At 37.5% G+C, this 25,148-nt stretch overlaps 1 protein-coding gene across 1 annotated transcript; it reads right to left on the bottom strand.

Annotated features, from left to right (window-relative positions):
- ANKRD7 (ankyrin repeat domain 7) lies at window positions 12,624-24,242 on the bottom strand. Its single transcript, XM_021078947.1, is given in 6 exon segments — window positions 12,624-12,791; window positions 12,793-12,883; window positions 13,587-13,693; window positions 14,883-15,056; window positions 15,223-15,337; window positions 21,700-24,242. Coding segments are annotated over 6 exon segments (771 nt in total). The 5' UTR covers window positions 21,930-24,242; the 3' UTR covers window positions 12,624-12,737.

Consider the following 25,148-nt stretch of genomic DNA (forward strand, 5'->3'; position numbering starts at 1 on the left):
ATCTCTCTATCAGGTACTGTGCTGAGTAATTTCATTCTCATTGACTTTCACAACAAATTTTTCAGATGAGGAAACAAGTTCAGAAAGATTAAGATTCTGGCCCAGGTTTCTATAATTTGTGTTCCTGGTGGTGATCCAAGAATACAGCATTAAGAAAAGTTGAAAAACTAAGCCGCAAAGGGGGTCCAACTGGAATCAGTAGGCATAGAAGTGACTCTTTAGAAATAGAAGACCAGAAAAAACACAAAAAGATGGCAACCTCCATCAAAACTGGGAAGGACTTGTTTCTTATAGAAATGACATGGTCCATGGATTTCTGGGAGACATCAGAGCAGCACCAGCACCCGAGAGACTGGCTGGTGCCAACAGAGGCTGCAGTTTTAGCAATAACCAAAGGAACAAATTAAGCAAAGTTTGTGACGGAGCTAAGACAAGGCCACCGCAGCCCATTAGAAATACCCTTGAGGAGTTCCTGTTGTGGTGCAGCAGAAACAAATCCAACTAGTATCCATGAGGATGCATGTTCGATCCCTGACCTCGCTCAGTGGGCTGGAGATCCAGCATTGCCGTGAGCTGTGGTGTAGGTCGCAGACACGGCTGGGATCCCCCATTGCTATGGCTGTGTGTAGGCGGGCAGCTGTTGCTCCAGTTCAATTTGACCCCTAGCCTGGGAACTTCCATATGCCATGGATGTGGCCCTAAAAACCAAAAAATAAAAAAAAAAAAATTTAAAAAAAGAAATACCCTTGAAAATTAGAAAGGTATGCCCTTTCTTCCTTGACATAGATCTGTGATCTGCATCAGGGCACATAGACTATCCCACTTACTCCCACTCAACCCTGTCCAAGAGGGTCCCACTTATTTCCACTTACTTACTTCCTCCAAGAGGGTGGCCTAAATCTATATAACCTATGGCATCACCCTAGTTTGGTTGGGATGAGAAGGGGAAGGGTGAAGGTTGAGGACTTCGTTTATAAAGAAGAGTATTCCTCTAAGCTATTCACATAAATGAGAAAAGTGATCTACTTGTATGGCTACCTAGAGGAGGTTTAAATATTCACCTAAATTTTGCCATATATTAAACTGTTGTTTTCTCTTGTTAAACTTCTTAGAGTTAATATGCTCTGTTTTAAATACCACCAGGTACACTAAAAAGTCGTTCTCATCATTCTCAATGTAATAGCATTCTAAGATTTTAATATTTAGGAGAATTAACAATGAGCTGATGATTAAACTCAAGTCAAATATTGTTGCACTACACATTCATTACTACATATGTTCAGTACAACATACTCTTTTAAAGTATGCATTTTCTCCAATGTGTGGTAAACACAAATTCAATTATAAAATATCAAAGTTCTTTCTCCATCCTATATGGTTTTTATGAGATGTCCCATGTCAAAATTCCATCCAGGTCTAGCCTTCAGGACCCGATTCACATTCTCTCTTCAAGGTTAACCTTGGTCAAGGCTCCTCAAATGAACCCTCCCTCCTCTGATTCTTGGGCCCTTTGCTTGTACCTCTATTATGAATAAACTTTTATTATGATGGGTACATTTTGATTGAAACATCCAGAGAAACTCTACCTATGAAGGCAAGCCTGGCCCAAAGTTTCTCTTTTATTTGAAATCACCTCTGACCACTGCCCTCCCAACCTACTCTAGGTAGTTTATCACTCCCTCCCTCTATGTTAATATTAAAAATAGAAACACGTGGCTTGATCCTCATTAACTTGCAAGTTAGTGAGGGGTTGGGGTTGGAGAGAAAACTAAAAATCTGTGAGATCACTGAAGGCAGGCAGTATAGGATGCCTTTTTCTTCTTTGCTCCCCAGTATATAATATAGAATCTAGATCAGAAGTTCTCAGCCTGGGTGTTGTTGCTATTTAAGATGAGGTAAGAACTTGTAGGGGGCTGTCCTGGGCATTATGGGCTATTTAGCAGTATTCCTCCTCGATCTTAACAGCCAAAAAATCTCCCAGACATTGCCAAATATTCCATGGGGGACAAAATTGCCAGGACTTGAGAACCCCTGATCTAAACCATAGTCGAAATTTAAAGTGTGTTAGGTCGCTATCAGGAATGGTCAGGTTTTTCCCTTCACTTTAGTTCTTCCACATCCCCGGCACTAGTGGGGAGTTGAACAAATACATTTAAATAAGTTGCAAAAAATGTACAAATCTTTCCTCTGAGCCATTATAAATAGAGTTTTTAAGGATGACATATATTCATCCGTTCATGAGAGAGATGGTATGGCATGTTGATTAATACAGCAAATTCTGGAGTCAGGCTGGGTAGGTTCAAATCCAGAGCACGTGAGTTCATCTCAGCTTCCTAGCTCAGTAACCTTGAGCAAGTCATCAAACCTTGCTGCACCTTAATATCCTCATCATAAAATGAGCATACAGGTAATACTTACCTTAACAAGACTGTGAAGACTGCATGGGTTAAGATATGTTATGTAAAATGCTTGGAACAGTGCCTGACATGCATCAGTTATGCATTCAGCAAATTGAATACCTGCTATGGTCCAGGCATTTTACAAGTGATGGGGATTTAACTATGAACAAAAAGCTCAAGCTCTCATGGGGCTCTCAATCCAAAAGGCAAGGAGGAAAGAGACAGATAATAAAGCACTGTAAGTGACTGAACAGCAGGGCAGACACAGAAGGCTGCACGGAGGATCCCATATGAGGCAAATAAACTCTTCCAGGAGACAGGTAAAGGAAGAGTCCGCCAAATTTAAAAAAAACTAAAAAAAAAAAAAAATGCCAAAAATTTAGCAAATGTTTTGTTTAGAGGATAAGACTATGGGTGATATATTATTTTTTCCTTTGTATAATACTCAAATATTTTGGATATGTATTACTACAGTATGTCTAAAAAATCAAAAAGGCTTTATCAGTGAGAGTCCTTATAAATAAAAGAGAATTTCTATTTATGTAGTAGTATTTATAATTTTTCTTCTCTTTGTAGCTGAAGTTTTATTATCTTTATTTTAATGTTCTGATGCATGCTTAAGACAGAATGTTGCAAATTTTACTTTTACCAATATCTCATTTAATATTTTCTATGCCCTTAAACCAAACACAATTTTTTTGTTGTTGCTTTTTCTTCCCCCAACTGATGGGTCACTATAATAGACATTTGTCTTTTGAAATTTCTTCACATCTTCTAAGGCAAAAATTTTTTCTCCATTTAACAAATTTTTCTTCAATGAGTAGTCAGCAAAAAGCTGTGATAGTTCCCTTAATTGCTCTTTCAAAATAGACTTTTCTAATCCGAGGCAGCAGCAAAGGATTCATAAGGAGATTATAAACCTAGAAAACAAGTAGGCATATTTTTAGTGCCTTGATTAATGCTCAAAGATTTTTACTCTTAAGTATAGTTCTTATATTCAATTCCTCATCTACAATACAGTTCTTATTTAGCATTGATACTCTGCATGTGATAGTCATGCTTTAAATAAACACTTAAGTCACTCCCTTTGAATGTGACAGAAATAAAAGTTAAGCTTGCCATCTTTTGTAGTATCTTCTGATAATTTTCTTGACCTAGCCTTTCCATTATGCTTTGACACATACAAAGATTAAAATCTCACTACAAACTAGAAGTACATATTGCCAGGGTAAAGTGATTCGAGGTGGATTTAACTGTTTGCTCTCAGGCGATACACATACACAAAAGATACGTAGAAGGAGTGTTTCTATGGGATATACTGCTTTATTTCCCTAAAGAAATGAAGTATAAATCACAGAAATTCTTATAGCTGTGCAGACATTAGGAGAGGAAGAGGAAGATACAAAGATATAGATCAAGAGTCCAAAAAACCAAAATGTCATGAAAGATTGTGTAAGATTAAGTTTGCATAAGGGGAATGTAGGGAAATTCTCTCTTAAATTTACTCACCTAGAGTCAATAGGGCCAAGCATTGTTCTAAGTATCATAACTATACACATGAGTGGGTGGAGAGTGTCTGAATAGTTGTGATGTTTGCATGATCACCTATTATCAGGCCCACTCTCTGCCTTATTTTTTCTTTTTTACACTATAGGTGAAGGGTAGTATGGGACTCTGGTTGCTGGTATATATAGAAAATAAATGTATGAATTTTTATTTCACCCAAATTTTTTTAAATGCCAGTGTAAGATATAGTCACATGATGAATAAAAAGCTATTTTGCAGACCTAATAACTGTATTTTTTAAAATAAGCACAAAAATTATTTTAATGGATTAATGATATTCTCAATCCTTCCCAAGTACTGTTACTTAATTTTAAGTTTTATGTAATGGGATTAGGTACCTATTATATTGACTATTAAATGTACTTATGTGAACTACTTTTAGAATAACATAAAAAACATAATAGTTTTATATCCTTGAAAAATCTCTCTATATATGCAAAAATTGTTTTTATGGAGTTCCCATTGTGGCTCAGTGGGTTAAAAATCTACCATTGCCATGATTTTTAAAGTCCAGCATTGTCTCTGTGAGGATCCCTGGCATTGCTGCAAGCTGCGGCATAGGTCACAGATGCAGCCTGGATCTGGTGATGCCATGCCTGCGGCATAGACCACAGATGCAGCTCTGATTCAACCCCTGGCCCAGGAACTTCCATATGTCACAGGTGTGGCCATAAAAACAAACACAGATTTTTTTTGTAACTAGTCAAGAAACCGAATGAAAATGTTTTAATGATTCAATATATCTTTATATTACATTGTCACTCAACAATGTCAATATTTTAATCACCAGTAGTGTTAAGGACAGTGCTTAAAAATATTTAGCATGTCAAAATAGGAGAAAATTTCCAGTTTAGATATTACTTGCAAAAGCTGTATCCATTCCTAAAAATCAATTAAAAAAAAAAAACAAGAGAAACTACCTGTTCATTTTCTATCTTCTTACCTTCCTCCAGTTCTTCTGTATTAAATATAGTGTCCAAAATTGTGTCCACTGAGGTGGATATCTGTTTAACTTGCTTTTCCTCTTCATAATTAGCAATTAATTGATGGTATCTATCCATAGAGAAAATATATGTGAATTCCAGCATTCATAGTCAGTTAAATTCATAATATATAATTATCAAGTGAAAACCATAGACATTAGCTAATGCTTTCCCAAGTATTTCATACACTCACTGCTGTCCTCAAGCCTCCTCTCAATCCAACTCCATCAACAGACACCATTTTTATTTCATGTACTCCCATTCTCTGGCACTTCTTCTCTTCCTGCTACCACCAAAAAGCCACTAAGAAGGTAGAAAAAGTGGCTTTAGGTTATACTTGATATATAAATTTCTAAGGCTTCCATAATAAAATACCACAAATTGGGCAGCTTAACTGAAATTTATTTTTTATTTTTTGCAATTCTGGAAGGTAGAAGTCCAAGATCAAGGTGCCAGCACTTGGTTACCTATGAGGTTTCCTAAAATAGGAATCCATCTGGCTTCTCTACTTGGCTAGCAGGTGACTGTCCTCTTGCTGCTTCTTCACATAAATTGACCCTCTGGGCAAGACCACCCTGGAGGTGTTTCTTCATGTCCTAATTTCCTCTTCTTATAAGGACACCAGTCAAAGTGGATTAGGGCCCATCCTAATGCACAGTCATTTTAACTCTTTAAAGACCTTTTCTCCAAATACAATTATCCAAATTCTGTGGTAGAGGGAGGTAGGACTTTAACGAATTGGGAAGAACACAATTCAGTTCCTAATACTTGGGCTTAACAGTAAATGGATAAAGTAAGGACAATTAGGCCAGTCTGAGACTGAAACCTTTTCTCTATATCTGAAAAGAGCCCCAGTCTAGCCACTAATTAATAGGCATGTGATTTCAGAATTTCAGTGAAAGGAACGAAGAAATGTATGAGTTAAAGCGAACTAAAATAAATATTGGAATATAATCCCGTCATTTGAGAGAGTTTCACTTATTTTTTAAAAAGCTAGGTTTATGGAGTTCCCGTCGTGGCTCAGTGGTTAACAAATCTGACTAGGAACCACGAGGTTGAGGGTTCAATCCCTGGCCTTGCTCAGTGGGTTAAGGATCCTGCATTGCCGTGAGCTGTGGTGTAGGTTGCAGACGCGGCTCGAATCCTGAGTGGCTGTGGCTCTGGTGTAGGCCGGTGGCTACAGCTCCGATTCGACCCCTAGCCTGGGAACCTCCATATGCCACGGGAGCGGCCCAAAAAAATGGTAAAAAGACAAAAAAAAGAAAAAGTAAAAAACAAACAAACAAAAACTAGGTTTATGAGAAACATATTCTATGTTTCCACTCTTACTATGTTTCCCTATGTACCAGGAAAGAGAGCTAACAAATGGTACCAACAGCAGAGGCTGAATACTAAATATGGTAGATAGGCAATAGCAACAGGCAACATAAGTCACAATTACAGAAAGCTTAGTGTCATTACAAAAGAGGGAAGAAAAAAAAAACAGGAAATTAGATTACAGCTTAGATTTATTTGCAATTTTTATTAAATGCAATTAGTTCCCACATTTTAAAGGTAATTGCTAGTCAATTGCCTTTTATTTTTACCTTTTTGCATTTTACCTCTTTGGAAAATAAAAGTAATATACTGCTCTTAGAATTTTCAACATTGAAAATATTAAAGTAATATTGAGATAAAAATTCCATGGTCATTTATGTATTCTTAAATTAGTAATGGAGTAAACTACAAAAAAAAAAAAAAAAAGCACTAAAAACCCCTTGGGGAATATGAAAGATGACTGAAATTTCCTGCTTATCTACCTACCCAATAATAGCTTAACAACATATACAGATGTAAACAGGTTACTTAGATATACAAGTACTATTTAAAGAACAATGGATAGATATATTAGTGTACAGATATATGTTTCCTAGTTTCATATATGCAAACTTTTTTTTGTTTTTTTGGGGGGGGGTTTTAGCTGCACTTGCAGCATGTGGAAGTTTCCAGGCCATGCTACAGTGGCAGCCTGCACCACAGCTGTGGCAATACTGGGTCCTTAACCCTCTGTGCCATGGGAACTTCCATATATCTAAACTTTTTACGTGATAAATAAATAGGGAGAGCTATTATAAAGCAAATAATCCTTTTTATACTGTAGGTATTCACCAGTAATTTATCTATTTCATTTAAACTTTTAAACATATGGTTTGCTTAAACTAAGGTAAAGCAAGGTACAAATGTCCAATATTGCAAAGAAAGAGATATTGTATTCAATTATGATTCACATATTTAATAGATTATGAGTTCCTTAGTTTTGAAAGTTCAATTAAATTAACTTTTAACCTAAACATCTGAATGTGTATGTGAAAATTATCTTACTTTCTCTCTCTCTGTGATTTTCATATGAAGTTAATGATTAAAAGGTGAATAAAATAGGTAGGGGAAGAATAAGAAAACAACAAACTAGAAATATACCTATGCATAATTTAAAATTGCCCTTAAAATTATAAAGAAAATATAATATTTTATATGTTGTTTAAATTCACTAGCTATAAAATACTTTCTGTTCATTGCATCTTATTTCTCATTAATTATTGAAACCAGAAAATCATGTTCATCATGAAAAGTTTTATCTTTGGGGTATGAGAATATACTGAAGAATTCTGGGAGATTATGCTTAGGTGCAGCAGGTTAGGCATCTTACCAACTGTAATTAGCTAACAATAATATTAAAATTAATAAAATCTTTACTAATGTGTAAAAACAATGAAAGAGAACTTATGCGAATTAATCATCTTTGCCCAACAATTTTGCACATGTGTTTATTTTCTTTACTGAAGTGTAATTGATGCACAATACTATATAAGTTTCAGGTGTACAACATACTGATTCACAATTTTTAATGATCATACTCCATTTACAGTTGTTGTAAAATATTGGCTATATCCCCTCTGCTGTACAATCTATCCTTATAGTTTGTTAATTAATTAATTAATTTAGGGCCACACCTGCAGCATATAGAAGTTTCCTGGCTAGGGGTCAGATTGGAGCTGTAGCTGCTGGCCTACATCACAGCCACAGCAATGTGGGATCTGAGCCATGTCTCTGACCTATACCACAGCTCACAGCAATGCTGGATCCTTAACCCACTGAGCAAGGACACGGATCAAACCCACATCCTCATGGATACTAGTAGGGCTCATTGCCACTGAGCCACAATGGGAGCTTCCATTATAGTTTATTTTATACAGAGTAGTTTATATCTCTTAATCCTCTACCCCTGTATTGTGTATATACTCTTCCTTCTCCCCATTGTTAACCACTAGTTTTTTCTCTATGCCTATGAGTATGTTTCTTTTATGTAATATTCACTAGCTTATTTTATTTATAAATTCTACAAATGAGTGATATCATACTGTATTTGTCTCTCTCTTACTTACTTCACTAAACATAATATCTTCTGAATCTATCCATGATGTTGAGAATGGCAAAATTTCATTCATTTTTATGGCTCAGTAGTATTTGATTGTGTATGTATACTACTTCTTTATCCATTCTTCTGTTGATGGACACCTAAGTTTCTTCCATATCTTAGAAATTGTAAATAATGCTTATATGAACATAGAGGTGCATGTATCTTTTTGAATAAGTGTTTTGTTTTTCTCCAATATATATCCATGAGTGGAATTGCTGGGTCATAGAGAAGTTATAGTTTTAGTATTTTTGATAAACCACCATACTGTTTTCCATGGTGCCTGTACCAATTTACATTCCCATCAACACTGTATGAGGGTTCCCTTTTCTCCATATCCTTGTCAACATTTGTTATTTGCTGTCTTTCTGATGATAGCCATTCTGACTGGTGTGAGATGATAACTCATTGCGGTTTTTTTCATTTTCATTTCTAAGTAGTTTTTATTTCCTCTTTCATTTCTGCAGTAATCCATTAGTTGTTTAGTAGCATATTGTTTAGCCTACATACGTTTGTGTTTTTTTGCAATTTTTTTTTTTTTGGTAGTTGATTTCTAGTACTTATTGCACTGTGGTAAGAAAAGATGTTTGATATGATGTCAATTTTCCTAAATTTTACTGAGGCTTGTTTTGTGGCCTAGCATATGATCTATTCTGGAGAATGTTTCATACGCACTTGAAAATAATGTGTATTCTAGTGCTTTTGAATGGAATGTTCTCCATATATATATATATCTATTAAGTAGATCAGGTCTAATGTGTCATTTAAAGCTGTGTTTCCTTACTGATTTTCTTTCTGAATTATCTGTCCATCAAAGTAAGTGGGGTGTTAAAGTATTCTACTATTATTGTTTTACTGTCTGTTCTCCCTTATATCATTAATATTTGCTTTATGTATTTAGATGCTCCTATGTTGTGTGCACATATATTTATAATTATTATATCTTATTTTTGGATTGATCCCTTGATTATTATATAATGTCCTCCTTTGTTTCTTATAACGGTCTTTTTTTTTAAAGCATTGCTACCCAGCTTTCTTTTGACTTACATTTGCTCATATCTTCATTTCAAATGCATTTTATTTATTTATTTGTTTATTTTTTTCTCTTTTTGTCTTTATAGGGCCACACTGGCAGCATATGGAGGTTCCCAGGCTAGGGATCTAATCGGAGCTGTACCTGCTGGCCACAACCACAGCAACACCAGAGCCGAACCGCATCTGCAACCTACACCATAGCTCATGGCAATGCCAAATCCTTAACCCACTGAGCGAGGCCAGGGATTGAACCTGCAACCTCATGGTCCCCAGTCGGATTCATTTCTGCTGCACCATGACAGGAACTCCCAAATGCGTTTTAACAACCCTGCATTTTTACTCTCCTTCCTTCATGACTACTGTTTTTCAGTCATATTTTATATCCAATTGTTTTGTATATCCTTTAACAGCTTATCGTGGATGTAGGAGAGTTGCTGCTTTTGTCTTTTAACCTTCCTACTAGCTTTGTGCATGGATGATTTCCTAATTTTTTTGGACATTTACCTTTACTGATGGCAACTTTTTCCTTTCATAATTTTCATGTTTCTAGTTGTGATCTTTTCTTTTTTGTTTAGAGAAGTTCCTTTAACAATTCTTGTAAAACTGTTTTGATGGTACTGAACTCTTTTAGTTTTGGTTTGTAAAATTTTTTACCTCTCCATCAAATCTGAATCAGAGCCTTGCTGTGTAGAGTATACTTGGTGGTAGGTTTTTACCTTTCATCACTTTAAATATATCATGCCACTCCCTTCTGGCCTGCAGAGTCTCTGCTGTAAAGTCAGCTGATAGCCTCGTGGGAGTTCCTTTGTATGTAACTTTATTTTCCTTTGCTGTTTTAATGTTGTCTCTTTATCTTTAATTTTTGACACTTTGATTACAGTATGTCTTGGAATGTTCCCCTTTTGGTTAATCCTGAGACTCTCTGCCTTTCCTGAACTTGAATGTCTTTTTTCTTCCCTAGCTTAGGGAAGTTTTCAATTATTATATCTCCAAATATGTTCTCAGCCCCTTTCTCTCTTCTCCTTCTAATGCATATATTAGTGTGCTTGATATTGTTAAACTGTCATTTCTTTTCATTCTTTTTTATTTTTTCCGTTCAGTGTCACTACTCTGTCTTCCAGCTCACTGATCCATTCCTCTGTATTATTTAGTCTATTGAATTTTTCACTTCAGTCATTGTATTCTTCCATTCTGTTTGGTTTTTCTTTATATTTTCAAAATCCTTATTAAAAACTTCTAACTTCTCAGTCTGTGCATCTGTTCATCTCCTGAGTTCTTTGATCGTCTTTTCAATCACTATGCTGAACCCTCTCTTGGGTAGGTCACTTAGTTCTTCTTCTAGAGTTTTATCCTGTTCCTTCATTTGGAACGTATTCCTCTTTTATCTCATTTTGCCTAACTCACTGCTTTTATTTTTATGTATTGATATGTTGGTTACATTTCCTTGGATAAGTGGTCTTTTGTAGATGTCCTATGTGTCCTAGCAGTGCATTCCCTCTTGACCCTAGAGCTATGTGATCTAGGGGTTCCCTAGGTATGAGCTGCATGGGTCCTTCTACTGTGGCAGGCTGATTACTACCCATTATCTTGTAGGCTTGGTTGGTGCCTGGTCTGGTTAGTTAACAGGGCCTGCCTATATGGGTCCTGCCAGCCATTGGTTGGCAGGGCTGGGTTCTGATGTGGTTGACTATAGAACCCTGGGGGACCCTATTGTTAGTGGGCAGAGTTAAGGTCCAGGAGATTGGAGGTCTGTTGCATGCCCACTGGTGGGTGCAGCCACGTCCTGAGGAGAGTGCCCACCTACTAGTGGGCAGAACTGAATCCTGGGGGTCTGATTACAAGGCCCAGGAGTCCCAGAACTGGTGTCAAATTACTGGTGGGTAGGGCCACTTCCTGACACAGTTGGCTGCAGGGTCAGAGTATCTTCAAGCTTGTGTTAGCCTGCTGGTAGGCGGGGCCAGGGCTCAGGTGGTCCCAGAGAAAGATCTGGATTGCTTGTGGAGAGACCAGATTTCTGGCTGCAGAGCTGTGGTAGTCTTGTGGCTGCTGTCTGACTGCTGGTAGGTGAGTTTGATCCCAAGGCTAGAGCATGCTTGCTGGTGGGTGGGGCCAGGTCCACCAGCTGTGGGCCTGCAGTTGTCTTGTGGCTGGTGTCTACCCACTGGTGGGTGGCCCTGGGTCCAAGAATCTCTGGCTGGGAGACCCTGGGGCTAGAGTTGCCTCTTGTCTCTCCTGAAGATTCTCCAAGAACATCAAGTAGGTATGACCCAGGCTCCTTTCAAATTACTTCTTCTTCACTGAGGTCTGGAGAGTGTGAGTTTTTTTGTGCACCCTTTAAAAATGAAGTCTCTGTGAGTTCCTGTCATGGCTCAGCAGTAACAAAACTGACTAGTATCCATGAGGACATAGGTTTGATCCCTGGCCTTGCTCAGTGGGTTAAGGATCTGGCGTTCCCATGAGCTGTGGTGTAGGTTGCAGGCGAGGCTTAAATCTGATGTGGCTGTGACTGTGGCATAGGCCAGCAGCTATGGCTCCAATTCAACCCCTGGTTTGGGAATTTCCATGTGCCGTGGGTGCAGTCCTAAAATCAATAAAATAAAAGTGAAGTCTCTATTCCCTCAGCTCTCTGGGACTCCTGAAAATAATCCCTGCTGGACCTTAGAGCAAATGCTCTTTCAGCTTGTCTTCCCAGCACAGGATTGCCAGGCTGGGAAGCCAGATGTGGGACTCAAATCCCTCACTCCTTTGGGAGAATCTTGCAATTGTTATTATACTCTCATTTTGATCACCCATCTGGGAGTATAGGACTTGACTGTATTGCAACTTTGCCCCTCCTGCCCATCTTATGCTTCCTTCATTATATCTTTCATTGTAGAAGGTCTTTTTTGGTAGGCTCCCATCTTTTTTACCAGTGGTCGTTTTACAAATAGTTGTAATTTTGGTGTGCCTGTGAGAGGGGGTGAGCTCGGTGTTTTTCTACTGTCATCATTGCCAATCTCCTCTATTGCCAAATGTTTTATTAATGGCTATATCATTATTTGCTGAAATCCCTGTCCTGGCATACTTCAAATTCAGAAGTATGAATACCACTGGGCATGCCACTGGGTATTAATCTGTAGACTCTGCCTACCTATAGTTCTTATATTGATTAAGCCCTACAAATAGGGGAAATCAAGCATTCCCGGATCCATGGGTCCACAGTTCATCATGCGCTTATGCCTATTGTATGCTTTGTACTTTAGGGCTCATGTTTCTTTCCTTATTCTGAAATTACACACAATGTAAAAAAGATATGCTATATCACTTACATAGTAAAACCATTGAAAGAAGCATATTCCTCAGCTGTAAATCCATAAATATCTTGACAAGATAGGTCCACTTCTTGCTGAAGAAGTAGGCTGATTAAACTTGTTGGTTCATTACTGAGAGCAATCATAAGGGCTGTTCTGGAGTGAGAGGTGTAAATAAATGTCCATTTGTGAATCGTAACCATGTCTTGTACTTTTAAAAAAACTTAGTCTTTTAAATTTACTGCTCAAATGCAGGTTCGGGACAAGAGAGAAAGAATGTAAAACATGGGGCAGATCTACTCAAAAAGGTGTGCCAATCTAGATCATATCATGGAGTGTAAAGGAAGGAGTCCCTAGGAAGCAGCTAGCTCAGTGGTTTTCAATCTTTATTCCTGGGAACCCTGGTATTGTCCAGGATATGTCTCAAAAATTCTATATAGGGGTGTGTCTGAGACGCTAGGTTACCTATCCCCATTTAACCACAGCATCTGGGATTTAGAGACTGAGTTTCTGTGTAAGATTTTAATGTTATAAAAATAGTAGTAATAACAATGAACCATTCTGGCCCAACTGTCTGATATTACAGATAGAAAAATAGATCTAGGGAATCTGATAATTTGTCCAAAATTATATGGCCAAATCTTTTCAATATCAAATATTTATATTATATATATATGTGTGTGTATATCTATATCATTTATGTTTATGTTTATTAGATGGCTTAGTTCAAAATTTAAGCAAGAGCAGCTTGGAGTATTTAATGAGCTCCTAGCATTTAACATATGTGTGTGCATGTGTGTATATATGTATTCCTATTAGATAACTGTAGCTATGTGCACTTATTTAGCATTAATCATACCTCTGATTTTTATCTGAAGCATTCACATCTGCCCCACTCTTCAGAAGAAATTTTACCATTTCCACATTATTTTCAGTAACGGCAAGTAAAAATGGAGTATACCCATCCTGGAAAAGTTTTTTAAAAACAATTATTTAAAATACTGTACCAACATTACATGCCTTTTAGCTTTAAGTTCAATTTAAAAAATAAGTATATCGATAAGAAACCTCTGAATATGCACCTTAATTTTTGAAATGTTTTGTTACATAACAAAACATGACTTCAAAGATCAAGAAAATAAATTGGAGTTGGCTAGTCAAAAAATAAAATTAAAGTTTCTGCTTAGGCTTAATTCATATTGTGGGCAAGCGCAGCCTGGAGCATTGAAGTAATGAGCACTTAGCACTTAACATAAATATTGCAAACCATCAATTCACATGTCATAATATTGTTACAATTGGGTTTCCTAGGGTTTCATTTAAATTTCCAAGGCTGACACTTATTTTGGCCTGTCATGTAGATAAATTATCAGTGAACCAAAGTGTTAGAAAGCTTAAAAATATACTCATCAGTTATCTATCATGTCTTAATAAGAGACACGGATTACTTTTAGTATGACAAATGATTTTCTAATTCAACTCTATTCTTGTAATTATTCATGAGTATATAAATAAAATAGAAAAAGACATAGTCTTTATGACTTTTTAATCAGTGTTCGTTTATAGGGAAATCAAATATTCTCATTTGATGTAGGCCTTTGAACAGTTATAATTGTGAAATATGATATTGCATTGGAGATCAGGTTTGTAATTTGAAATGAAATGGAGAAGGATTTTTTTAAAAGAAAAACCTTATCAGTATTTGATAGTCTCATTCTCCTTTTCCTTCTCCCTAATTTCAGGTTGTAAAATTCATGCTTTATATAGCATATATCTCAACAGATATAATTTATCTGCAATGCATACCTTCTTTCACTGTTTTATAAAACATAATGTATTGTTTTTAATAGAATACCACCTTATTTTTTTTGTTTTTGTTTGTCTGTTTGTTTGTTTGGTCTTTTTGCCTTTTCTAGGACCGCTCCCACAGCATATGGAGGTTCCCAGACTAGGGGTCTATTCGGAGCTATAGCCACTGGCCTACACCAGAGCCACAGCAATGCAGGATCCGAGCTGCGTTTGCAACCTACACCACAGCTCATGGCAACGCGGGATCCTTAACCCATTGAGCAAGGGCAGGGATAGAACCAGCAGCCTCATGGTTCCTAGTCGGATTTGTTAACCACTGTGCCACGACAGGAACTCTGAATACCACCTTATTTTGAGCTTCAAGATTAGCTTTGTGTTCAAGCAGTTTTTTAGCTAATGAGACTCTTTGATGAGAGGCAGCATAATGAAGAGCAGTATTTCCATTTAAATCCACCAGGTTTGGGTCTGCACCATGTTCTAGAAGAATAGCAGCACAACTCTCCTTGTCACACTGTATTGCCTGTCAATACAAAAAGAATAGATGGGTAATCAATTTATTACTTAGGATCTGATGTAATAAATGAATGTTCAATACTATATTTTAAATATTAGCTATAAAAAATGTTAACTATTAACTAGGAGAAGCACTCAAACACAATACAATTGAAAAGGAAAAATTAGCACACCTTAGTCAATGGAGATCTACTTTCTCCATCCAGAATGTTTTCTTTGCATTTTTTCTCAAGTAAGAGAGATGCAATATTTGAATATCCATTAGCACAAGCCAGGTGCAAAGGTGTTCTGTAACAATATAATGAAACACAAAGTTAGAGATGTCTTACTTTGAGAAGTTACCTGCTATGCCCAAGAACCCGCCAGGTCATATATCTGTACTAGAACAAAAATGATTACTCAGTCCTCATGGTCTAGATGAAATATCCCTCAAAATGTCCCTCAAAATAAGAATTGCCGTGATTCCATCCTTACCAAACAAATTTCTGATAACTAATTTGGTTTCTCAGAAATCCCTAAAATAAGAAAATCACTGATTACCTTTTTATTAACATCCATAATTTGGCTTAAATGTAAACTTTCTTATGTAATAGGAAGTTTCTCTAGTCTCCAACCCAAACATGTAAGGCCAAATGGCTTTAAACTGACCTAAAATAATTCCTTGTGGTAACATAGTAAATCCTGACAAACACTGATCCATCTCTTTCACTCACTATGTATATATATGTATAACTAAAAAATTCAGTTTCAAGGAATTTAGTTGGCCTGTACTCAGTCTTTAGATCTACCTCTCTCCAACTCCAGTTCTTTTTTTTTTCATTAATTAAAACAAACACCAAAAAGTAAAAACAAAACCAATTTCTCTTTCTCTGAAAGTAAATTGCATTTGGGGAATTCCCAGTAGGTCTCTCCAAAGTGGCAGCTACACACCTGCTGAGTATTTCACTCTTCCAATTGAAATCTGAACCCTACTTGATGATTAAACTTATAAAAAAATCTCAGAGCCCATCTGTATGCCACAAGGAACTCAGGAGATCATCCATAAATTCAATAAAATAAAATAGTTATGAAAACTTCAGCTTTCTGAGGAAGTATTGAGCAATGTAGTCCTACAGTCATTTTCACAAAATCTGAAAACAAGACTAAACTATTTTGAGCAAACACAAGGAAACATAGCAAAGTTTACAATAACACTCAACCTTCAAGAAGGTCTTATAAAGACTTTTACTCAGAATATTTGGCATCCTTTTAAATGAAAAACCCTGGTTTAAAAAGACAAAATGCCTTAAGAATATATAGATATAGTATTTGCCTCCATTTCATTTTAAGCTTTAGGTTTAATTGTTCTTTTTTTTAATTGTAATCAATTGTTATTTCTCCAATACATCTTTTTTCTGCTGTACAACATGGTGACCCAGTTACTCATACATGTATACATTCTTTTTTCTCACATTATCATGCTCCATCATAAGTGACTAGACATAGTTCCCAGTGCTACACAGCAGGATCTCATTGCTAATCCTTTCCTGTTCTTAATTCCAGAGCTCACAATTAGAATATGCAGCAAATAATGTTATTGTTATAGTCATTAACCAAATATGTATACATAAAATGTAAACGCTTCCACACCGATATGTTTTTTCATGTAAAAAACAAAAAACATTTTATTCTTTTGAGATAGTTGAATGCAAAATGTATATTTATAAAAATCTTAGAGAAATGTTTTAAAACCAAGAATACTATTCCATTTCTCAAAAATCCATTAACTTTTATAAAGGTATCATCTTCCCAATTGAAGACTTTATATTGTTACTTTATAACTCACAGTATTTCTCTTATTAAATCCCCGTGAGGCCTGTTGGTGCTTTCTAGGGTTTTAGGCGTGCTGGTGTCCTACTGTTTCATTCAAGTTCTGTTTTTTTCCCAGTCTCTCACTCTCTCATATGTCAGTGAAAAAATTGTCATCAGAGGTAGTTGGACAGGGGAAGTAATTGTCAGATCCCAGAAATCGCTAATTGAACTTTAGCCAAAGGTGTGACTCAAATAGATATGAAGAGTCATTACTCTGGAAACTGAAATGAGAAGTGTCATCCACCACACTGGGTGTAGGACCAGAACACAGCTGCAGTCTTCAATTAGGTCTCATCGTGAGAATCAACTGACTTGGAATCTTGATAACTTAGAATTCAGGGTGAATGGAGAAGTAACCAAGGAAGGTACCTCATACTAGATCATTACATTATTTTCAACACAAGGGCGGGCAGTTTAGATCTAATCTGGGTTTGAGTGGTGTGACTCTTCATTTGGAACTGAGCCTTCACCTGTCATGCTATCTGAGGGACTTTCTATTAAAAACCATAAAAGCAATTTAATTTTGTTTCTGGGAAAGAAATATTTTTAAACTTACTAGGCACAGTACTCTTGAAATAAAAATGTCAGTAAAAGCCAAATAAGCAAAGCACATTAACAGGGAGCTACTCCAGTTTAATAAGAAGTGTCTGCCACAGTTCTTTGTATATCCTGGTTTAAAAAACACTAATCTAGTCATAATTCTGATTTGAGAGAGGAGATTTAGGATCAAGGTCATACAAATGCAGAGCTGTTCTTCAAATGCAGATTTTTTTCCCAAAACAATGGTCTTCCCAGTAGACCACTATGGCCTTCAGAACAACCTGCTCATTAACTGTCATGGCGTTTCTCTCATTCTCTCCTAACCAGAAATTTCCACTTTTAGTGTCATTATTTTTACCTGAATATATATTTAGAATACTATTTCCATAAGGCCATTGTTAAATATGTACGTTCACTTACATCAGAAACCTTTAGCACGATGCTTCTAAAATACATGCAACATTCTACAAAACCCTATAGTTCACCTTTTAAAAAATTTCAAGCAATACAAAGAAGAGTTCTCCCACAACCATTCAAACTCTACCTACTCTCCCCTTCCCAAATCGCATCTCCTCTCAAAAATAGTGATTTTAGGTTTACTATGTATCCTTTCAGATTTTATCCCATTCTCAATCTTTCTACACACACACATACACACATACACAAATATTCAAATAGAATGTACAGTTTGATATTTTTAATGTAGTTTCATTGAGGTATATTTAATATATAGAAATTTAGATGTACAATTTTATGAGTTTTGGTCAATACATAGTCATATAACCACCAAGATAAACAGGACAGAGAACATTTCCATCACTCTAAAATTTCCCTCATGCCCCTTTATAATCAACCCCCTTCTTCCAACCCCCATCTAAAAACCCTTGTTTACCAGTTGGCTTTCTGTGGCTATGCTTTTGCCTTTCTAGAATTTCATATAAAAGGATCCATTTGATATATAGTCTTTCACATCTGGTTTCTTTAACTTAGCATGACACTTTCAAGAGTCATTCATGTTCTGATTGTATCAATAGTTCATTAATTAGTAAAAGACATCCTTTTATCAATGAATAGTATCTTTAAATTGTCATATGTCTACAGATGGCCAACAAACACATGAAAAAATGCTCAACATCGCTGATTATAAGAGAAATGCAAATCAAAACTACCATGAGATACCACCTCACACCAGTCAGAATGACCATCATTAATAAATCCACAAATAACAAGTGCTGGAGGGGCTGTGGAGAAAAGGGAACCCTCCTGCACTGCTGGTGGGAATGTAAACTGGTACAGCCACTATGGAGAACAGTTTGGAGATACCTTAGAAATCTATACATAGAATTTCCATATGACCCCGCAATCCCACTCTTGGGCATCTATCCGGACAAAACTCTACTTAAGAGAGACACGTGCACCTGCATGTTCATTGCAGCACTATTCACAATAGCCAGGACATGGAAACAACCCAAATGTCCATCGACAGATGATTGGATTCGGAAGCGGTGGTATATATACACAATGGAATACTACTCAGCCATAAAAAAGAATGACATAATGCCATTTGCAGCAACATGGATGGAACTAGAGACTCTCATACTGAGTGAAATGAGCCAGAAAGACAAAGACAAATACCATATGATATCACTTATAACTGGAATCTAATATCCAGCACAAATGAACATCTCCTCAGAAAAGAAAATCATGGACTTGGAGAAGAGACTTGTGGCTGCCTGATGGGAGGGGGAGGGAGTGGGAGGGATCGGGAGCTTGGGCTTATCAGACACAACTTAGAATAGATTTACAAGGAGATCCTGCTGAGTAGCATTGAGAACTTTGTCTAGATACTCATGTTGCAACAGAACAAAGGGTGGGGAAAAAAATGTAATTGTAATGTATACATGTAAGGATAACCTGACCCCCTTGCTGTACAGTGGGAAAATAAAAAAAATTATAAAAAAATAAATAAATAAATTGTCATATGTCTGTATGTACTCATTCATCAAAAAATATTTATTGAACACTTACTATGGCTAGGCAAGTTTCTCGGTAATGAAGATACAGCAGTAAACAAAACAAACAAAAATATCTATGCTTATGGAATATACATGACTAGCAGAAGAGGTCAACAAAAAAATTAAAAAGTACATTAGATAGTATTAACTGCTAAAGAGAAAAATCAAGCAGGGAAGAGGAACAGAAAATGTCAGCATATAGATGGGGTACAATTGTAAGTAGAATAGCCAGGGAAGCCCTCACTGATAATGTGACAAACACTTGAAGGAAGTGAGAGAGCAAGCTATGTGGCTATCTGGGGGGATGGAGGACAGGAAGAACTCCAGGCAAAGGAACCAGCAAGTCCGAAGGCCCCAAGTGCATGTCTGGTATTTCCATGGAACACTACAAAGGACAGAGTGGCTGGAGATGAGTGAAAGGGAGAATTGTGGGAGGTAATGTCAGAGAGATAACAGGGTGGGGACGAAGGTCATTAGGGAAGGACTTTGGCTTTTACCTCAAATGAGAGAGAACGCCAGTGGAAATTGTTGAGGCAAGGAATGATGTCATTTGTCATACATTTTAGAGGATCATTCTGGCAAATGTATGGAGAATAAAATGAAAAGGATAAAAGACAGATGTCTACCTGGGAGGACACTGCAGTCACTCTGGTTAAGATATGATTGTGGTTTTGACTAGGGTGATAACGATGAAGGTGGCGAGAAATGGGATTTCAGATGTGTGGGACCAGAAACACTTGCTATTTAATCAGATGGAAAATGTGAAAGATTGGAGAAGTCAAGGATGAATCTAGGGGTTCTGGCCTAACAACTGAAATAAAGGATCTGGTATTTATAGAAAGAGAAGAGCAGATCTGAGGAGGAATATGCAGGAGCACAGTATGGGGATGTCTCAGATGCCCAAGCAGTGATGGGATGGAGCCAGTGGATCTCAAAAGCCAATAGTGAAGTTTTCAGGAATTATTTGAGCCAGTTGATATCACATTAGTAGCTTGAAATTAGGGCTTCTCTTCTTTCCACACCCCACCCCAACTCAAGAGCCTGTTATTAAACATTTACAGCCTATTAGATATCTAAGTGATAATATAGGCATTTGTATATGAGTCTAGAGTTCAGGGGGAGGTCTAGCTGAAGATAAAAAGTTTTAAAGCACTGGAATACATACATTTAAAGCCAATTTCTCTTCACTGGGCTAGTGACAGAGAGAGAAAGAGAGAGAGAGGGAATAATTTCAAGGTTTGAGCCCTCAAATATCTCAGCCCTCAGTCAGGAAGATAAGGAAAAATCAGTAAAAGAGCTTGAAAAGAAGTGTCCACAGAAGTAGCAGAAATGCCAGGTAAACCAAGTGTCCTGAAAAACAGTATTTCAAATACTACTGATAGTGTAAGTAAGAGACTTGGCTGACATGCCAGCCAGGTAAGACTGTAACTTGACCAACCTTGTTTTGAGGTTATTCATGACCTTATAAAGGAATTCAAAAGAGTGGTGTAAGATAAAAGTCAGATAAACTAGATAACTCTGCTTTTGTTAGGAGGAGGTAAAACTATCAGCAAGATGATACAAATCCTCTAACCATAGTTTCCAGTTGGCCTATTATGATGAAAGATGATGTTTTTCATACTCTATGACCTAAAAACTCCCCACAAGGTTCTAAGGTAGGCACGTATACTATATATTTTTTCTTATTGATGCCAATGCATAACTCCTTCCTTTCTTAATAGATAAAATTTTGTTTTTTCAGTAAGTGATTGTTGATGAGCTATTTGAAGATCTTCTGCAACTAAAAAAAATTTTTTTTTCATAGAAGATCCACATTAAAAAGTTAATTGTTTTGCTATTCCAAAGTCTTAAAAATCTTAATAACCACTGTTGTGGGAAGTCACCTTTATTCTTTTCCTCTTAGTACATTAGGAATATGGGGAATCTTAGTATCTGGGGACAAAATATACCAAAGGAAAAAAACAAAAAACTGGGCAGTGAAAGGGTGGAGTGTGTGGTGGAAGTTAAGGCAATGGGAGGAGTGGAAGGAATCAACATGGACACAAATGAATTCAAATATCCAGGTGAGCATGTCTAAAACTAAGAAGCTAAAAGTTGGAGGTGTGAACCTCTGCCAGTAGTTACCAGACCCCTGCGCTATGGGAAATGTGGAATGACAACTGGTGGGGCAGCCCAGACAAGTCCTGTTTAGAGAGCTAGTGGCCCCAGCTTCCCCTCCACGCTGCCCTTGGACATTCTGGTCACCTGTGTTCTCTGTCCTGCATGTTCACATCTTGTTTCTTGAGCCGAAGATACTTCATCACCTTCTCTAAATCCCCAACTGCGGCAGCTTGGTGAAGTTTCTTTAAACCCTTATCTCGAAGGTTGTAGCCTGGATATGCGGAGGGACCAATGATGGCCTGGCCTGTGGGTAGGTGGAAGCAGGAACTGTGAGGCTCATCCTTCCTTCTCCATATGTTGAAGAGCTTCTTCATGGCGGCACAGGAAGCAGTCCTTCAGTGGGACCAGGATGTTCCTAGGGCTCCTAACTGCCCCACCTGCTTTTCAGCCTTGGCCCCCTAGCTCACAGGCCCCGTTAGCCAGGCCCTTGCCTAGTGCAGGAGTCAAAGCCGGCCAGAACTTTGCCTAGTGCAGAAGTGGGCCAGAGACCAGAACGCGGAGGGCCGCTGTTTTCAGTTGCCTAGCAACGCCGAGAGCTTCTCTCACCTGGTGGTTGGAAGCCAGCCCGAGGTTTGCCCAGACCCAGATTCTTCGCTCAGGATCTTAGATTAACTGCTAAGCAGAAATTTTGGGTAGAAATTTAGCAACTTTCTTACAATTAACTCCCTTTCCATCAGTGATAGACCTAATGGCTTGAACTCTTGCAAACCAAGATATTACCTTCCTCCTGGCAGAGATGAACCCCCTCCCCTGATCTTTCCTCCAGCCTACCCCCAGCCTCTCACCCACGGCCACATTGTACACCTTACATTTAATAATAACTGAGATCCCTTCATAATCACAATTTCAAACATACTTTTGAACATCACCTCTCTTATTTCAGCTCACTTTCTTCTCATCAAAAAAATCCTTGCAATTCCATGTACCTACAGTCCATTAATTCTGCCACCTTTCACTGACCTTGACCACCCTACTTTGTGTCCTCACTTCCCTACTTAACTAGGTTAATTTCCCTAGTTAATCATTATTATTCCCATGCATATACCTTCAATATGTTTGCCCCCATTCCTTTTCTTACTTGTCTTCCTAAACCACAGAGCTAGTTAAATATGAAACATCCATCTAAACTTACCTTCCCCCAGTCAATGGATATGACTAAAGGAAAATACAAATCCATGCAGTCTTTTCTCATTTCCAGTTCATGAAAACCCATCTGAAGTGGATTGATATACTTCCTAACAATTCTTTGATAGATATATCTCTGATCCATTCACACTCACACTTTCCTTGAACATTTCATGTCTTCTCTCTTTCCAAACTTCCTCTTGGCTGATGACCTAGTTTCCTGATCCATGGAGAAAAGAGAATTAATTAGAAGACAAATTCTATAGGCTACCAGGACATCAATTCACCTACCAACACCTTGCCAAAAAATATTTTACCTTTTCTCGTGTTTGTATTCATAATAGGTCAATGTTTCTAGCAAAGACCAGTACTTCTCTTATCTACTACCCCACCCTCTGTATTGCTTTAGCAACTCTCTCTCCCCTGCTTTCTCATGTCTTTAGTTCCCTTCTTTGATGACATTATTAATATAAATACATGCTAGTATTTTTCCATCCTAAAAACAAATGAAAAGTAACCACACCTCCCCTTGCAATCTTGCCTCATTTCTCTCTTTTATAGCAAAAAGCCTTAGAATTGTCTATAATCTTGTAATCTCTGTCTGCAGTTTTTCTTCCTTTGTTCTCACTTAATTCCCATCATTACCGTTTTCCATTTTCTCTCAGTCCCCTCTTCTTTAAGCATGATTGACCATGATCTCCATCATGTGAAATCCAATTGTCATTTTTCAGTTTTCATGTTGATCCATGTTAATCTATTGCTTGCCCCTTGAAACACTTTCTTCATTTGGTTTTTAAGATGTCACACATCCCTGGTTTGACTCCTTCATTTCTAAACATTCCTTCTCAGTCTGGTTTGCTGATTCCTCTTTGTCTCCAATAATGGAGAGATCCAGGATCACGCCATTAATAACTTCATTTTTTTCCTCTAAATCACTGAAGTCATCCTGGAATCTTACCTTTTATACCTGCAGTTAAACTGCCAGCAAATCTTGTCCATTCTAATGACAAAATACATCCAGAATTTCCTCACCTATCTGTATTCCTTTCTGGATATGATCTCATTTGGTCCCATGGCTTTAAATATCATCTATATGCTATCAACTCCAAGTTTGGGAGTTCCAGTCTAGTCCTCTATCCTGAACTCAGAGGTTTATATCCAGTTGTCTATAGACTCTATAGGCATCTCATACTTAACAAGTCTCCACTGATCTCCTGATATTCCATTCTGTCACTGTCTTACTTGAAAACAGGTAACTCTATTCTTCATGTTGCTCAGGTCAACAGTTTTAGTGTCATTTTTGACTTTCTTCTTTTTCAAAGGCCACATATAATCAGGTAGCAAAACCTACATGCACTACTTCCAAATGTGTACAGAATTTGACCACTGCTGCCAGTGTAGTCCAGGCCAACATCATCTCTTTCTTGGGAACATTTATGCCAATCTCTCAGGACCCTTCCAGCCATAAACAATTTCAGGCTACCTCTGGTTTGTTTAGATTGAGAGAAGTCAAAATACAGTATAGGTACTAAATGCTACTTAAAGCGCCCCCCCCCCCCCGTTTTTTAACAGTAAAGCACTTCCGAATAATGGCATTGTACTAGATGGTCTTTCAACATTGCATGTATAATAATGATTATTAAGTGCTAGTTTAGCATTGGAAATGCCTGATGTACAAACATTAAAAAAAAAATTTCTACTGAACTTAAATGATACTTAGCTACAAGGATAGTTCACAGATCCACTTATACTCCCACCCTTGCAAATCATTATTTCATACCTTCTCTATCTGTCTTTTACTTTGATGACCTTGCTTCATATTTTGCTGAAGAGAAAAGCAGCCAGAAGGGAACTTGCACAAGCTTGCAGGACCGCACTGACCCACTTGCCTGCACCTTGCCCATCATTTTTCCTCTTTGCCTGTTTCTGTGAATGAAATATCCCTGCTCCTACGTAGGCCAGTCTCTCCACTTGGAAAACAGATGATCACTGCTTGACCTCTCAGGTCCATTGGCTCCATTAATTCTCCCCTCTCCGACTCTGACATGATCTTTTTTTCTTTCCTCAATATATGCTGTAATTCTCCAGTGCTAAAAAACCAACAAACATAAGACAAAACTTGGAGCTACTGTTCATATTTCCTTTCTCTAAGCACAAAATTCCCTTGGCAGAGTTGTATGGAATGATTGTCTCCAGTGTTTCTCCTCACATTCTCTCTTGAACTCACTTCCATCAGGCTTCTGTCTCCTCTTCTAGGAGATGACATTTTGGTCCTACAGAACCACCCATCAGTGCCCAGGACCTCTCTATTTGTATGGGAGGGACACAGACATCTACAAGTGTTATTACCTTCTCCCTCTAATGAGCTGTTTCCACCTCTGTTTGTATCCTTGTCACCCAACCCACTT

The sequence above is a fragment of the Sus scrofa genome, chromosome 18 (assembly GCF_000003025.6).
Source record: "Sus scrofa isolate TJ Tabasco breed Duroc chromosome 18, Sscrofa11.1, whole genome shotgun sequence".
Classification (NCBI taxonomy): domain Eukaryota; kingdom Metazoa; phylum Chordata; class Mammalia; order Artiodactyla; family Suidae; genus Sus; species Sus scrofa.